This window comes from Molothrus ater, chromosome 5, assembly GCF_012460135.2.
Source record: "Molothrus ater isolate BHLD 08-10-18 breed brown headed cowbird chromosome 5, BPBGC_Mater_1.1, whole genome shotgun sequence".
Taxonomy (NCBI): domain Eukaryota; kingdom Metazoa; phylum Chordata; class Aves; order Passeriformes; family Icteridae; genus Molothrus; species Molothrus ater.
Genome location: NC_050482.2, coordinates 36124701 through 36137657, shown reverse-complemented (window position 1 = coordinate 36137657; position 12957 = coordinate 36124701). Strand labels below are relative to the sequence as shown.

The window sequence follows — 12957 nt, the reverse complement described above, 5'->3', positions numbered from 1 at the left end:
TTTGACATTTTAATCCATGGGCATCTTGAGCAAACCTTCAAGGTTAACATTTCAAAACTATGAGGGAAAGAAGTTAGCTATCTAACTTTCCCAATTCTTTAGAAATAAAGAGGATTTTAGTTTATCACTATTTTCCTGACACAAAGAGCTGTGGTAACATGCAGCATACATTTTTTTTTATTTATAATTCATAGGTATGAATTACTACTGACAAAACACCAAACCGAATACTGGAATATTGCACTATTTGGCCATCATGACAGAAAATAAGGTTTCTAGTTCTTGTTTTTGCAACTTGTACTTCATCCTTCTCTTCTAAAAAACAGTAAGTTACTTGGAACAGTTTCTCTTTTTATACATGATTGCTTTAATTTTTTCAAGTTTACAAATGTCAGTCAATATGTTTAAACAGCAAATGCACTTTATAGCAATAACAAAATTTTCAGCAAGCCAAATTTCAGTAACTGTAAGTTTTGCTTCCTCTTCCTACAATCTATGTAATCAACATGCTGAAACACAACAGTATTGATTCCTACTCTAGTAGTCTGCAAAAGAATGAACTATGATTAAGCCATTTTGAGCTTCATCTCATTTTGTCATCATTTAAATATGTCAATATGATCATTTTTATATCAAAGGCCAAAGATATCCAAAGCCTTATGAACAATATATGTCTCTCTTTCTTTTTAATTTAAGGAAAAACTTGACAGATTAATACTTTTTCAGGCACAGCAATATTACGTAGTTAATTCTAATTTATGCAGCACATTTCTGATTTCCCAATTTAACTGCCATCCCCTGTTCAATCCACTCTTCTTGCTTGTATTCTGCTAAAATGCCAAGATTTCACATGATGGGCATGTTATTTGCATAACAGTGAACATTATATTCATTCCACAGAAATTTCAAGCAAATATACTATATTCCAAATGACTTCTTAAGCATAGTTATTCTGAATTTGTTAGACCGATTATGTGAAGAACAAATGACTGATGATTTGAAGATAAAATTCAGTGTATAAATGTTGTCATCTATGACACTTCACTATGCTAAAAACACAAAGGCCTGCCAGATTTCATTGCATTCATAATTAGAATCATTACATTGTAATTCAGGTTGTGTTCTTTATAAAGATGAATAGAATGAGTTTTAATACAGCCAAACCCAGGGAAACCCAATAAGCCTACCTATGCAAGAAAGTTGTCAGTTCAAATAAAGGTTTGTTTTCCTTTTCATAATGCAATTATAAATCATAATTGACACCTGAAAGAAAAAATTAAAATACTACAAAGAATTCAAATTTCACAAGAAGCATAACTAACTCAAGAGTAACCTGTATACAACTATTTTTTTTAAAATTAGATTGAACTCCTAATTATAGCATCTTCATTTTATGGTGCCATAAGTTAATGGGATAAGTATACTCAAGAAAGCACATAGAAATGGAAAAAACATTCAGATGTTAGTTTTTAAGAGCTTAAGCAAAACATTCAAGCCCCAACAAATCTCTGTCAGACAATCATGACCTATAATAAATATTTTTCCACATAATCAAACATATATAAGCACAAAAGGTTAGCAAACATTAGCACGCCTCCAAAGGACAATAAAAATCTGTATTGGAACCTTCAACATGGTCTCATATATTATTTCCTTGTACTGAGGTCTCATCTCTCTTATTTTTCTTACAAATATAATATAGCTAGACTACAGCAATTCATATAAATTCTGTCTAGGTACAATATGATATAACAGGACTCCAAAATAATGTCCCAACATGGAATTCCCAGTTTCCTCAGAGAGCTCCTGTATTTGCACACGGGTTGAAAAAGCATGTCCCACTGTGTACAGCTAGAAAACATACCAAAACTTAAATTCTCAATTTATGCAACCTATGTTAATTTAGCATTTACTCTAGATATGCAAACAATACCAGGAAGATTAAAAGAGTATATTTAGGGAGAGGAGAACAGAATACTGTAAGAAAAAATATGCTCATTGTCATAGAATGTTTTAGCCAAACATTTCTTTCCAATTTATCTTGTGGATAAAATTCAATGTTCTCAATGTTTTAAAAAATAGTCCATGCTAAATCATAACTGCTTTAATCAAAAATAGTTCTAAGCAGAGAGACAGTAGCTATTTTAATGCTGGGTTATGATAGACACGACATTATTTCTTTTGCAATAAATTGCAGATTACACTTTTGCAATGCTGTAAAATTACTTCACACCTAGCAATTTTGCTTCATTCGACATCTGATACTTGCATGCATCATTTAGTATTTTTCAGCAGTCCCTGTCTAACAGCAGAGCAACTTTTCTGTGGAGTCTCCACATTAACAAAATAGAACTGACTTACCATGTTCCACCCTGGGTAGAGGTAGTCTGTCCCAATAAACTCAAAATAGTGAGCAAAACCTTCTTTCAACCACACATCCTCCCACCAAACTGGAGTCACAAGGTCACCAAACCACTGGAAAAACAAAAAGTTCACATGAACAACTTAAACAACCTTTAGGAAACCATGTTTGCATATATTTCACCTAGACAAACACATTCTCCACTTGTATTAATAAAATAGTAGTATTTACAACACACTGAAATTCACTAACTGTATTTTTCCTGCGCTAATTTTAATTCAACATTACAGGATGAACAAGTTAATGAAGTAAAACATTAGAAAAGAACAAGCAGGGCAAAAGAAGCATTGAGGACAGTTTTCACAGTGTCAAGTTTAGTTCTCTGAGGTAGATGCTCACCTAGGTTTCACAGACTAACACACACACTGGAGAGAAAAAGGCTTCTAACTCAAGTAATCCGATCCATTACATGGAAATTTCATGATGCATAGTGTGAATAACAAAAAACATATATATGAGAATGGGAACACATTCTCCACCCCAGACCTAAATTTTAGCAGTTCTTTCTCCCAGCTCTCTGCCCACTAACATCTACCATACTACTTATGCTCCTCTCCTTGGCAGGTTTCTTAAAGAAAGCACCTTTACACAACAATGCCAGCTCTCTGTGGGTAGGACTCAGAAGCCTAAAAGCAGGAAGTTGATGGCATTTAGAAAAGATACTAGGGTATGTGAGATACCCACAAAGGCCCAGGAAATTTCGTACATGACTTAAAGGACATGTGCAGCCTTCACAAACAGCAACCAGAAGCAGAGGTATCTGAAATGGCACAGCCTACCTGTGTATATTCAAAGGAACCCTACTTGAGCTGCCTGCCTTTCCCATTTCCTCCAGATGATTCTTCAACATCCCCACTGACTTCAATCTCATTTATCACGGACAGAAATCTCAAGGATAACTAAACTCCATAAACTCCACAAGTAAATAAAGATCATCAGCTGAAAAGAGGATAAGAGCCTGAGCTGAGGGCAAGGCAAGAACACAACCATTATGTACTCTGCTCACAGAGTATACCTCAACAGACACAAATCTCATAGTACAGGACATGTAGGTGTCAGAGGGATTTTACACAGAGCTAGGATGATCACTGAAAAAAAGATGAGGACTGGAATTCATAGGAAACGAGATGTCATATATTCCATCTGCTGATGGATGATCCTGTTTAAATGATTATTTAAATGCTTGTAATATGTAACCTGAATAATGTTACACCAGTGGTAAGAACAAAAACATTGACAGTATTATGAAAACCTATTTCATACTCTCTGTAGCATTTCTTCCGCCAAAAAAATAACAAAACTTTGTTTAAGTAACATTATCTTCCAGTTTTCTCTTAATATTTATAAAAATTAGTTAGAATCAACAGAGATAATTTTGAGCTTTCATGTGTAAGCAAGCTCTAAAAATACAGAGAGGGAGCAGCAAGTATTCTAGAGGGAAAAACTCAGATCAGAGCAGAGGAACTGATGCTGAACTGTAATGAGAGTGAGGAAAGAGTGAAAGCAGAGATGGCCCGTAAGCAGTTTGATTTCATGACAGCTGGCCTGTTTGAAGGGTTTGTCTGGGACCTGAATGAAAGATGTCACTTCTGTGCATGTCTTTGTGGAGTGAGAATGACATGCACAGAAGGATCTGTAGTGATGTGAACACTGGAGCTTCAAAGAACAGACTAGCAAGCAAAGACCAGACTAGCTGGAAGATTACCAGACAGCCACATAAGGTTCAGCAAACAGAATTCAAATGAAAACAATGAAGAAAAACATGGCAATGAATGTCTCTGAAGACCACCTTAAGAATTTAGAGAGAAAAGATGAGGTTGCTAGAAGTCATATTCATACACTATGTGCAGCTAAACTTAATGCACACTCAGTATGCATAATGTAGTTGAAGGCTATCATTAAATTAACTCTCTACAAAGCCACTAAACATAGATCCTGATCTTAAGAACATTTAACTGAAAAGACAAAGAAATGCTAGAAATATATTCATATAGCTTATGCAGAATTTAAAATAAAATGAATATAACTTTCATACACCAAGAAGTATGGAAGCTAATCAGAGCAGGTTCTAATACCAGAGCAGGTTGCTTAAATGATTTCTAACAACTAAACATAACAGCATAGAGTTTATTTCCTGAGTTACAGGAGTACTACTGAACCAATATGAAACCAGTGGTACAACTGTCATTTTGAACTATGACTAGTCAGAGAGATTTTTTAAAATAACGGTTTTAAAGTCCATAATACCTCATCCTGTAATTTGAATTAATAACATTAATTTATGGTGCTACGAAAGAGAATTTCTTCTACTCCTTTGTGAGTTTTCTGGGTTCATTTGTTAAGGATACAATTAAAATTACTCATTTAATTATCCACCTAAAGGAAGAATTGTTTTAAAGGCATTAAACCAGTATGTGATATCAATATGACAATGTAGCAAATTCGCTTAACTACTTTTGAACAGTATCAGAGAGAGTTATGGATGTCAGAGACAGAGCAGTACCCAGAGGCTGTAAGCAAGAAAGCCAAATTTTCCAGCAGAAAGGTGCTATTATCTTCCTAGGCGTTACATGTCTCAAAGGAAAACTGTAATTAAAGCATTTAATTTGTTTAAGTAATTATTTATTTATTTGTGTATTTGACTATAGGCTCTATCTCCCTGCAGTGAAGACCATCACTTCATTTTGAAATGTATTGACCACATAAATTTCTCTTCTCCCTCAGGTATTATGTTCAACCTGATATGCAGAAAGTACTTAACTTACAGATACACTGAAAGGACACTCTTTTCTATTTTTTTTTTAGAGATTATTTTAAAAAATGTTGATTTAGAAATTTTTAATTTTCTTTCTGCTTTCATGCTTCTGTAACTCAATCTGTCACACCAAGTTTTGTGCTCAGGTGGGAAAACTATCACAAAAAATCATGATGCATAAATTCAAATGACTCTTTCTTCAAAGGCTATAGGTAGAACTGATCTATGATATGCAAATAAAACTGATTACTACCTTAAAAGAATTATTTTAATAAATTATGGTAATTATTTCAAGCTATCAAATTAAGCTGGTAGAAATACATGTGTTTTGCCCAACTCATCTTTTGGAGCTCGGAGGACAAGATTTTATGCCAAAACACTTATGACCAATTTTCTTTCTAATTAAACAAATAAATATTCTGAAAGAACACTCAAGCTGAAATATCAAAAAACAGCACCCTACAAAAGTATTGAACCAACACTACTGAAGTAACTTTAATGCATCTCTCCCAAAACACATACCTAAAATACCTGGTCAAACATGAAAAGTCAGCCATGAAGAAACTGGACATGAAATCCTTTCTTACACACTTTTTACTTGTCTTTTAGCAACCACTGAATTTTTCCTTTTGCAGCGCTGTCTCTCATTTTCTATCTGTCTTAAGCACTGTGCTCAAGCATTAATACAGAGCAGGTTTGGTAATTACAATTTTTAAAAAGTCAAATCTAAAGGCAACAATCCAGATTTTTAATATTAATCTGGTTTCGCGAATCTTGGAAACATTAGCAAAGAAATTGCTGTGTTACTCTAAGTAACGGGTCTCTCATCCAGATCAGTTTACTACATGCTCAGATATGTTCCATAAATCTTGAAGTCATAGATTTAAAGTCAGGGAAACTGGACAATGACACAATTAAAATAAAAAAAATAAATAAAAAAACCACACATATTTTAGATGAGTTTCATTTTCCCCTTCCCTGAAATCTAAAAAAAAATACCCAATAAATAAAAACCGAAACTGGCAATGTGGATTCCAGTTTTGCTTGCACTGGAGAGAATTTGGTTAATTTTTGTTATTCTATGTGTAAAAATGAGTGAAGGGGAAGAATATTCATGCGTCACTACAGGCTAACAGGTGATATGATGCACAGCCAAAGACAATGAAAAATGCAGTGAATAAATAACAACAGAGTAAATTAAACAGCAGAGGCAAGAGATCCTGGACCTAACCTGGTCTTGGTTCAGTACATTTTCAGCTAAGATAGTATCATTTAGACCTCCTTGAGGGGCTTCTGAGTACAGTAAGATAAAGATAGAAAAAAGGGCTAAATAATGACAATGTGATGGAGGTACTAGACAGTGTTTTTTTATATTTTTTTAGTTTTCTCCCTTTAAACTTTACTTGCAGGCGAATAATCCATATTCTGTGTGACTCAATTCTGCATCCAAAAAGTAGAAAAAATGATCCTTTAACTTCAATTTTTTCTATCTTGTCTAGCTATCCAGTGAAGTAGCTGAGCAAATACCTAATCTGCATGGTACTGAAACAGAACCAGCAGCAACAGGAATAGAGGAAGTTACTTTAAATTAAGCAAACAGCACTGGAAGTAATATCAACATGGACATCAAGTAAACCTCCTCATCTGCAATTTTAAGGTCACTTAAATGCACTTTATGATCATATTTCTACCTTAAAATATATTCACCTATAGTTTTTGCCCATTTCATGATCCTCTAAAATTCCCACAACAATGTAAAAAGGTCTATAAGAATTAAATTCAGTGTCTATAAGAATTAAATAAACAAACTTGGCCAGTTACTAATGTGATAATTGCCCATTTCTGAAGTACAAATTGCTCTGGAAGCAGAGGAAATTATCAAAGCAGTGCAAAGAATAAATGGAAGTAATGAAACTATTTTAGAAAAACCAAGACTTAAGGTGAACACTTGGGAATAGTTACTTACTATCAGTTTTAATCAAAAGCTTTTAAGGGAAGCCATATAACCCTGTAATCAGGAGCACAGAACCCGGCACTACAAACACATCACGTGGAAAAATCCAATACTCACAGGAGCTGGGACTTGATGACCTAATGTATGTTTTCCACACATGGTTCCTAAGGGACTGTAATTTTTCTAGCTGAACTGTATACTACTCTATTGCACTGCACAGTGAAGAGCTTATAGCAAAATCAGATGATAGTATCAAGATCAAACCAGCAGTAACTTTCAATAAAAAATTCCTGTTTTAGTTGAGGACTTCATATTCATCGACCAATTTAATGTGAAATACAAACATGAACCGAACATTATTCTCAGGTTCATCTCCCAAAACGCCATTTCAATGACTTCCTTTTACATGGTACTTTTTATTTGCAGAAAGTGTTAAGAATTTGCATTGCCTTTAAAGAATACTGTGTAAATTCACAGATGTAAGCCATGGTGATTACACAGTAGGATTTCATTCATCTTAACCTGAAGGCTATGATTATGCCTCTTATGAGTGTAAGAAAGCGTTTCCTGCCCCTGTAGCAAATTTCTTCAATAACATTTGCATTCAATTCAATATTACTAACACTTGTAATGTGTTTAGCTTGAGAGAAGAAGATGGGGAAAATGTAAAATAAATTGTAATATGGGTTTATTATTTTAAGTTTTCTTATTGACACAATAGTTTCTGTACACATAAAGAGTCACTTATTCACCGTTGGTGAACAGAGAGGATCAATACCAAACTGGGAAAAAAAACTGAGAAGAAAAAGAAAATGAATATATGTATATACAACAGAAGACAAAGACTACTACTAAATTAATTTCAGCCAAAATATTTTTTGACATGAACATGAAGCTTAGCATGAATCTGCTATCAACAAGTTTATTCTACATACCAGTAACAAATACAGTGACACACAAACACACAGACAGAAGACAGAGAAGCTGTTTATTGCTACCAATTTTCTCTTCTATCCCCATTTTGAGTCTTCACAGTTTCTGTATTGGAGGGCTTTGTCTTACAGACCGCCATGTTACATGGATTCCAGCTACAATAGAAATCACAACCATCCATATGTACAATACAAATTCATTTTCAGTTCTGAAAAGCACATAGTTTCTGACATTAAGCTCAAATATGTGAACACCTTAAATACCTGATGACATAGCTCATGTACAATGACCATGGTGACATCCAGTAGGTATAAAATAGAAGAAATGCTTGGATCTAGCAGTATCCTTTGCTCCACGAAAACACTCAGTCCCCAGTTTTCCATAGCAGCATATGGATGCTTAGGCACAGCCAACAGATCTAGAAATAGAAAATATATATGTTAACTCCTTGTGGGAGCTACTATGCTGAAGAGCTATTGTAAGAAGGACCATAAATCATCACTGAAAGCATTTTATATAATATACATGGAGAAAAAGAAAAGCTCTCTGGTTTTCTTAGGAAACATTAATAAAGTATTCATTTTTATCTTATGCCACTATCTGCTCACAAATGATAACCATGTTATTGATGTAATACAGTACTAAGTATTTCTAATGAAGCTTTTTATACAGAATCCAGCTTATTCACAACACCTTGTTGATTTACTTCTGGGTTTGATACTGCTTCAAATGTCTACTATACCATATCAGCACAGTAACACAGACTCTTACTACAAGTATTTTTTATCTTTTCATTAAAGCAACTCCTTTATGAACATTTATACATCAAACTGTATGTAATGACTGACATGTAGGGGTGCACTGAAGAAATATTGTTTCATAACATCAAGAAAAATGGCAAACTGTTCAGAATCCCCAGTTCTTACTGAACAAGGCATTTTCCAGTGTACACTGTTGCTAGCATGCATCCTCTGGGAGCAAGACTGCTGACAGCCACCTCTCAGCCCTGCCAGATGGAACAATGGAACCATATGCAACTTAAAGAACTTTACCTCAGTTTTGTATTTATTAAGTGAGAAAATATTAGGAACAAGATGCGATGGTCCTTCATCGAGTAAAAAAATGCACAAAGGAATCTGTCCCAGTGGCATGAGGCTGAACAGCTCAATACTACAATGCATGTCTTATAAAAATCTTACTGCCAAGATTGAAAAGGAACTAAATTGACTACCAGTCTGGAAAGAAATCTAAAATTACAGTAAATTTCCATAGGTTCAATATAGGTTCATAAACGAACCAATACACAATTCTGCTTCATGGCAAAAAATTTCTGAAAGAGCCCAGAAACAACTTGTTTGTCTATTTGAAGCCCAGTACAACCCGTGTGCAAATCAGACAGCATTTTGGAAGCTGCAATGTGACATCAGCATGGTGCTCCCTCCAGTCAAACTAATTAGCCTGATCTCTTAATTAATTAGCCTGGCTGCCACATTCCTCTCTCATTTGCCTCTACTACTTCTGCTTCCAAAGCTAGTTCATTGGCAGTTATCACAAGTCTGTCTAGGTGGTCCTTCACTGGGTGACTTCCTAACATGAACAAGTGAAATTCTGACCTAATTATTCTAAATAATACTATAAATTGTATTACAGCACTGACACTTCTCCTAGGTTTGTCTGTTTTGGCTTGCTGATGCATGTGCTGGTATTGGCTTGGAGAACAAACAAACTGCAGGAATCCTGCTCCAAAACTTTCAAAGAAAGTTGCCACTGAAATACTGGGAAATGAGAATTTGGGTATATTCTGGCATTCCTAAAAAGGGCCTGCTTTAAGAAGCATAAAAATACCAGCCTCCTAGTGAATTCAGGGCAAGTCTAGCAAGTACTTCCAAATACATGCAGAAAACATCCAAATTACAGAGACATATTTCAAATGCTAAAAAATAAATATTTTATAGAAAAGCAAACACTAGAGCATGAGCCTAATTAAAGAAAATAAGGAAAAATCCAAAACATGGTGTTCAAAATTAGGCATGTGAGTAAATTCAAAATACATGTTTTCCTTTTCTTCTTCAGTTGAAGCTTGAACTGTACATTTTTTTTTAGAATAACTGCAATTTTTTATAAATGACATGCAAATGAAAAGCTCTTGTCTGCTATACAAAGAAGGAATAGGGATGGGGGAAAAAAAAGACACGAACATTACCACGTGGAATCACTAAAGTTAATGGCAAGTTTTCATTAACATTAAACAGGGATCTCTCCCATTCTCAACTCTGTAAAGGAAGCAATAACTTCTCTTACACCAATTAAACTTTCCTCCAAAAGGTGTCTTCAGAAGATAAATACTGTTCTTATTTACCCCAATTAAGTTTCCAGCACTTCCCTTTAAACACAGAACAAGCACAAAAGTAAAACTAAACACAGAACAGAACAAGCAGAAAAGTAAAACCAAGGCCCTATTTTTCACTGGTCCTTTCATCTCTTTATTCTCCTTTGCATTCATTTGTAGTTTTTGGTTTTTCTTTCCAGCCAAAATGGATAGATCTTGTCAGTGTCATCCAGTAATAAACTGGAATAACTCTTGTGGAACTGGGAAACAAGGGTGAGGTCTCACACTAAACACATTTATAGGCTAATTACAGACTGTCACTGTTTGTGTCATTGTTATTGCTTTTCTGGTTTGGACTGATACTTTACAGCACTGACACACCAACAAAACCTTCCAATCTGATGGACAGATCAAAACCTTGCAGGAAGGCAGCCACAGAGGGATATTTTAAATCACTTTCATCCAACACAGCCCCATTTCTCTGCAAGCCTGAAAAGCCCTTTCACGCACCGGCTGCTGCTGAAAGGGCTTTTTTGAAGAGAGAAAACAAAACATATTAGATAACCCTGTCAGTTTCCAGAATGGTAATCCCTGCAGGTGACATGAGCATACCAATAATGTTGAGTGAATATGAGCACACTATCATTTCCTAGTACAGACACTGATACACTACACTTTAATGCCAAAGAGACTTTCTTAATCTCTACTGACTGACAGAATGGTCTCTGAAAATACTCACAGTCATGAAATTTTTTGCTTCTTATTGCTACATCTAAATTCCGAATATCCTAGTCTCAATGTTAATTTTCCAGTGGTTGGTCTTTGATAGCTTCAAAAATTTCTACTACCTTTAAATAAAATTCCAAACACGTCTAGTTTTGTGGTAGAAGACACGATAATCTATATCTTTCTCTGGGGAGTAATAAACGCTTGATTTCAGAGGAACAATGTGTGATGTTCAAGTCTCAACATGAGAATTTGTATTTCCCTGTTTATCACACCATTAGAGCCCTGAGCAAGGTATCCTGTGATTCTGGAGGTGACATCTGTTAAGGTTTTAGTGTCATTCTTAAGGAGTAAGGTACAAAGGGAGGAGTGATAATGCACATTTTGATGGAAATATCATTCAACATATTACTGCACGAAAGTGTTCTGCACTAACTGCAAAATGGGAACTACTGAATATCTAACAGCTTGTGTACATGCTGCATCCAGTCACTCTGCACACTATTTAATTAAATTCTTTGTAAAGCACTTGTGAATGTTTGATTATGTGGATATTGCTGGGGAAATAGAAATGTGTGTTATTGCTTGCAGAGAATAATATCCTCATGCGTCATAAAACTGTTACTTGAGATTTTCTGATATAGCAGTGCAGAGTCCCATGTAGTGCTGGAATAATAAAGGGTTTCTACCTCCTGGCCTTCACAGAGACTAAATTCATGACCAACAAGTAAAAATTACACATCTAAAATAAAATCACAAGACAAAAATATGTTGGAGCTTCATACTAACATGCTATACTAGTACAATTATTTGAATAGAAGGACAGCATTTGGATTAAATTAATAGATGCAATACCTTATTTTAAATCTATTTCTGTGTGACTTTCATTAAAAAGAAATTAAGTTACAAAAATTGTACATAGCTCAACAGCTTGTTTTATTTCCAAACATTTAATTAAGGCATCATAACTATGTGAGCTTACATCAAAATACAATCCTCTGACATTATCAGCAAGCTATCATCATACTGCAAAATAGAAATTAGCAATTTCACACCTAGGTTGGCCACAAAGAAAATACACATTCGATGGGGATTTTTTTATCTATGAACTTAGTATCTGTGCAATTTGTACAAATGATACTGTTTTTCAATCTTTGCCACTCAGTCGTGGTATCTTCTAGGTTCTGTTAAAAACCATTATATTCCCCAAAGCACAAACTGGGAACATCACTCTTACTTTAAGAGACAGCAAGGTTAGAACAGAAAAGGATTAAATGCAAAAAGATCCAGCTCTCTCATGCAGAGTGCCATGGATCTGTGGGGCCTTTCCCCCCCCCTTTACCATCCTACTCTCTTGCAAACATCAAAGCATCTTCTTCATATGGTGATTCTACTACATTTAACAGCCTCCATTTGAAGCTGGACAAGGATATTGCACCCATGCACACATCCTTACTATACATATGAGTGCATGAATAAACACCAACAGACATCCACATCTACTAACATTATGCACTGCAATCTTATTTGTTTTAGCTGCTGGTTGTAATATAACCAAGGGCTAGATACTCCAGAACATATGACAGTATTAAATTTCTAATACTCACGATGGAAGTTAAAAAGCACTAAACAGAAAAAAGACTAGATGTGTGAATTATTTCTGCACATTTTCTGTTAGCATACAGGACAAGTCTCCGAAATAAATATCTGAGACCCTTGAAACATCACAAGTTGTAAATGAGAACAAAGTGAGAGACAATAATTTTCTGTGAAGTGTCTTTACGCAGACATTTTCCTTAATAAACCCAGGAGGCATGCAGGGATAAACTATTCACTCC

The 12957-nt window shown here is 34.9% G+C and overlaps 1 protein-coding gene across 1 annotated transcript in view; it reads right to left on the bottom strand.

Annotated features, from left to right (window-relative positions):
* TRHDE (thyrotropin releasing hormone degrading enzyme) overlaps positions 1-12957 on the bottom strand; it is a 205088-nt gene that overhangs the window by 116507 nt on the left and 75624 nt on the right. Inside the window, exons 4-5 of the mRNA XM_036400346.2 lie at positions 8328-8482; positions 2362-2475 (exon numbers count right to left, since the gene is read on the bottom strand). Coding sequence (XP_036256239.1) covers positions 2362-2475; positions 8328-8482 — 269 coding nt within the window. The remainder of the gene's footprint in view (positions 1-2361; positions 2476-8327; positions 8483-12957) is intronic.